We start from the raw sequence: 5,156 nt of genomic DNA, 5'->3' as shown, positions 1-5,156 counted from the left end.
AGTCCTACGTGTATCTACTCATGCTACATGCAGATATATTATCTTACTATGTCTTCTGTTCCACCAATCACCGCTGAAATCGATAAGAATAACCCATGTTTAACCCATGGGTTCAGTAAACAAATCAACGTTTGTTAGGAATATATAAACTAACTTAAAATGACTGCCTTAATGGTTTGATGCTGTACTGTTTAATAATAACAATAATAAAATCAGAAAAAGATTCACTATACGTGTCCGATCCATACAGTCCGATCTGAATCAAATGACTCGCGATTCACTCTCCGAAGTTCCGATCTAAACCAAATGATTCGCGAACCCGCTCCGATGTTCAAATGATTCAAATGAAACGATACGCGATCGGAGCACTTCGACACATAGGCGGAAATCGCGGGGGAGTCGGGTGGTCCGGACCCCCCACTATCTGAGGGTTGTCCCCCCCTAAAATATATTCGAAATATGTGTATTGTAAATAATATAATGATAAATAGTTAAACTAATTGTGTAAGTAGTAAAACAATACAAATGCAAACTGAGCAACAACAAAAAAAGTTTAAAACATCTCGAGTTCCCCCTGCTTTGCCTCACAGTGCTTTGGTCCACTGCCTGCTCCTCTTTTACCTCACCAGCACCGACACACACACACACACACACACACACAGTTCGGTGCGAGAAAACATCGTGTTTCAGTATTTGTGGAACTCCATAAATCTAGCTTACTTTATCACATTAAACATCGGATGACGTGATTATTGTCTCTTTTATATAGATGATGTTGAGTCATTAATAAATAGGCAAGGGGAAGCACAGTTTCCCCCCAATTTTGAGGTGAAAATGAGGAAGATTTAATGTTAATAAAATTCACTATTCATTTCAGTTCATGTCTCAGAATGTATATAATTTTGTTTGTAATTTCACAGTTGTAATAGCATTACATGAAAAGCTCCGCTTTTCTATCGCGAATGTGGCGAATCTGCTGATGTAATTTCAACCGCCAAGTGAAAGAGAAGGGGGAGGCCAGGGGAACCAATCAGCATCGAGTGTTCACTTTCAGCGCTGAGGAGTGCTGAGAAAAGTAACATCATGGAGGAGGCTAGCCTCCCTTCTGGTATATCAACCAACCATATATTTTCTTTACGGGTTCTGACTAAAAGCCGCCAAAAAGCCATTTTAAAGTGGTTAAGCAAATAATAATAATAACAATTGGCAGGGATCCCCAGACCAATACAATTAGTTTGCCTCCTCTATTTTAAAATCCACGAGCCGCCACTGGTTGGTTTAAGTCATTTAATATAGTTAATCTAATATAACATCATAATAAGAGTGCAGTTGTTCTCCAGATATTAGCATAACAGATGTGATTTAGATTTGTATAAAAATTGAATAAGCATTTTAGGCACCATATTGCCTGTTTTAGCTCTATTTCACCAGCGGAAAACGTTGAAAACTAAGCTACAGCAGTAACAGCACTAATTGCGTCTTTGAGAAACACTGAGGAGGTGTTTCTTAACTGAGTGTATCCACTTGTTTTTCCCCCTCTCTTTCACGTCTATACCGATCTCACTATACAGTTGTGTGAGAGTGTATGTCTAAGAGTGTGTATGCCTTCATTTTGCTTGGCATGGCAAATGTTTTTATATATGCAATGTTTTAATTATTATTGCTACATGTGTGACTGTATCATATGATAACTATTAATTAATAATATTGATAGTTCATCGTCTAGCTGACTACGTCTTGTATTATTATTATTATTTTTTTTTCTAAAATCCTGTCAAACGTGCACAAACTACTAGCTACTACTAAATATTGTAGAAACATACTTTTCTGTAAAGTTGCTTTGTAACGATTTGTATTGTAAAAAGCACTATACAAATAAACTTGAATTGAATTATAACTGTGAAGCAACAACATTGCTATTAAATGTGCTATATAATTAAATAAAAGTTGAAGTTAAGTTCAAATTCCATTGTATTTTGGTGGCTTGATTGTGTAAACAACTTCAAAAACATTGCAAAAAAAAAAATGTTTTGAAGAATGTTTTCATCAATTGAGTCAGCTTTTTCATTGAACCAGAAAGAAAGTTTGAGAAGAAGGATAATGGAACGGTCTCCATGCAATAGTAAGGCTTTCCTCTCTGTACACATATCCTTAAGTACAATTTTGCCTGTTTTATTGGTGTCCCCTTCAAAACTTGCTCGTGAGAAATGTGCCCCCCCCCCCACCAACATTTAGATGAGATTTTCGCCCCTGCTTCGACACAGTGAATTATTTTGCCTTGCAATTAACAAATCCGGATTTCGAAAAGGTCAATTTCAGTCATTCGTGCTTTTAAAAATCATTAAAAATTATGTTGAAATTCGAAAATGAATTCTTTTGAGCTGTTTTTCGTTTAGGAATCGTTTGGATTGAAGTCAAGAGCTTGAGTTCGAATCAATCAGTGCGGTTCCAGTGTAAACGACTCCGATCGGTTGTTCTGTTACTCTGCTTTCACGTCTTCAGTCATGTTTACACGAAAAATTAAGATGTTTACAAATAAAATATCCACATATCCATTCCACGGATAACATTGAACACAAATCTGGGAACATCTGAGGTCACCGTGACGAGCTGAAGCTCAAAATACATGTGAGATGGAAACATTGCACTATGATGGAGCTCGAATCTACAAAAATAGATTGGGCTGCAGTTCAGTGGCTGACAGTTCAATAGAAATCACAATTACACAACGTTTTAATTCTCAATTATCGTTCAAATAAAAAAATCGTGTACGTTCTTGTGTCCAATGCGTGCATGACGTCAGCGGCTCAGCGATGTGACGTAACGAGGGGGCGGGTCATGTCCCTGGTCACGTGATCGCGCCGCTGCGCAGCTCGAGCGACTGGAACGGAACCGAATCACCGGACAGATCAGCTCCGTTTACCGGCCCAGCGCGATATTCCGCCCCCCGCGACGCGCTCCAGCAGCGGCAGCATCATGTCGGCGGTGCAGCGGATGAAAGTAGCGAACGAGAAACACAGCAAGACGATCACACAGAGAGGACACGTGCAGAAAACCACGGTACGCGCGCTCCCGCGGCTCTCGCGCACGAACCATCGCGTATCAACAAATATAAACGATATAACGTTACTATAACGATGCGCATAAATACACACACTGCGCGCACCCGATATACCAATAAACACACACACACACACATAAAATACACAATCACCGCTAAGAAAAAAGTACCATGGCATTACTATGGTATTCAAGTGCCATCATAAGATACGTATTATTACCATTCTATTATGGAATATATATTTTAATCCATTACTTTATGTTACAGTAATTACAAGAAATATTTCACACACACACATCAGGTTATCAAAACATGGCGTTCTGTTTATGCTAAAAAAAATTGATTGCTTTTTGCAATACAGTTGTCCATGTTTGCTGTTGTTTTATTAGTTGTTTTAGCTCAGTTTTGTGCTTTATAAGTTTCAGCGCTCAGTCAACTTTCTGCAGCTCATTTTACAGATATAAAGTTATGAAAACAAATGTTATTTTCTGCGGTTCTCTAAACATTTATAATGTCCAGTCACACGTTTTTTTCTCGGATATGCAAACGTTAAACGAACATTCCATTTGTATCATGTTGCAAACGTTCTGAACATTCTGAAAAAAAGTAGCAACAATTGAACATTTTAGACGAATAAAAGATAAAAAGAAAGAGTCTAGAATCAAAGACTAGTACACTGAAATAGAGAAATGTATTGTCAAAATGGTTTTTGGCCCATTTGGAGTGCCATAATTTTTTTAAATAATAGTCTCAACAGAACAGTGTCAACATTAAACATTAGCATAACTTATCTGAACAATCACACAGTGACTGTAGACATGCGCTGATGTTTAATCCACTGTTTTTTGGCACAAACCTCGTGACTGCATGTGCTTGAGAAGGAGATGTGTGTGTGTTAATAAGGTGTGTGTGTGTGTGTGGTTGTCCTGCAGCGTGTGGTGAACGAGGAGAAGTCTCCGGTCGGTCCGTGGCTCCTCACGCTCTTCGTGTTTGTGGTCTGTGGATCAGGTGAGACGTGTAAACAGCTCTGTGTGTATTACATCAGATTCATCAATACTCCTGTAGACATTAAAGTATATTCTCACCCTCGGATCATCCCAGATCAGGATGAGTGTGTTTCCTCATCAGTGTCTCAGCAATGGATGCTCTGCAGTGAATGGGTGCCGTCAGAATGAGAGTCTGATAAAAACATCACAATAATCCACAGCACTCCAGTCCATCAGTGAACATCTGGAGAAGACACAAGATGAAACTCTTTTAACTCAAACACATATAATGTCTATAATCCATAATAACACTTCCTCCAGTGAAAAAGTGTTCTGGTCTGAATCAGGAGAGAAATCTGCACAGATCAAGCAGCGTTTAATCTCTAAACAAATCTGTGAGAGACAACAGCAGATGCACTTTCTCACTGGAGGAAGTGTTATTGTGGATTATAGACTCTATGTGTTTGAGTTAAAAGAGTTTCATCTTTTGTCTTCTCCAGATGGTGTTTATTTACATAGAGTCTTATTATTTCGGTTATTTGCATGCTGTACATAACAAGGCTGTTGTTTCACGGATCTCGTATGTAAATCCTGTGGTTTTTAAGAGCTAAAAATAATGTTGCTAGGGCATTAAAATGTACCCTGCAGTGTCCTGGTGCCCTTGTACAGTGTTCAGTGTCATGTGTTTTAGTGATTAATGTGATGCTTGTTTGGGTTTCAGCAATCTTCCAGATCATCCAGAGCATCAGACACGGCTTGTGACACATCTACAGACGTCTGAACACACTGGCCTTCACTTCTTCTGTTCATCTCGCAGTTATTTACAGCTGATGTTATGTGTGTGTGTGTGTGTGTGTGTGTGGGTATGTGAGAGAGAGAGTGTGTGTGTGTGTGTGAGAGAGAGAGAGAGAGTGTGTGTGTGTGTGTGTGCGTGCGAGTGTGTGTGTGTTCTGGGATCTTGTACGTGTGTGTAGTTTGTGATTGGCTGGTGGAGTGTGTGTGAGAGAGAGTGTGTGTGTGTGTGTGTGTGTTCTGGGATCTTGTACGTGTGTGTAGTTTGTGATTGGCTGGTGGAGTGTGTGTGTAAATCATCAGTGCTCCTGTTCATC

The 5,156-nt window shown here is 39.3% G+C and overlaps 1 protein-coding gene across 1 annotated transcript; it reads left to right on the top strand.

The window, feature by feature from the left end:
- The first annotated feature begins 2,825 nt into the window (after window positions 1-2,825).
- On the top strand, window positions 2,826-4,906 carry LOC132134147 (stress-associated endoplasmic reticulum protein 1-like). Its single transcript, XM_059546929.1, has 3 exons — window positions 2,826-3,060; window positions 3,994-4,069; window positions 4,769-4,906. The coding sequence occupies exons 1-3, from the start codon at window positions 2,977-2,979 to the stop codon at window positions 4,807-4,809; spliced, it is 201 nt and encodes a 66-aa protein (XP_059402912.1). The 5' UTR covers window positions 2,826-2,976; the 3' UTR covers window positions 4,810-4,906.
- The last annotated feature ends 250 nt before the right edge of the window (window positions 4,907-5,156 follow it).

The sequence above is a fragment of the Carassius carassius genome, unplaced genomic scaffold (assembly GCF_963082965.1).
Source record: "Carassius carassius unplaced genomic scaffold, fCarCar2.1 SCAFFOLD_136, whole genome shotgun sequence".
Lineage (NCBI taxonomy): Eukaryota > Metazoa > Chordata > Actinopteri > Cypriniformes > Cyprinidae > Carassius > Carassius carassius.
The sequence above is the reverse complement of the archived record's forward strand: the minus strand, read 5'-3'. Positions and strand labels throughout refer to the sequence as shown.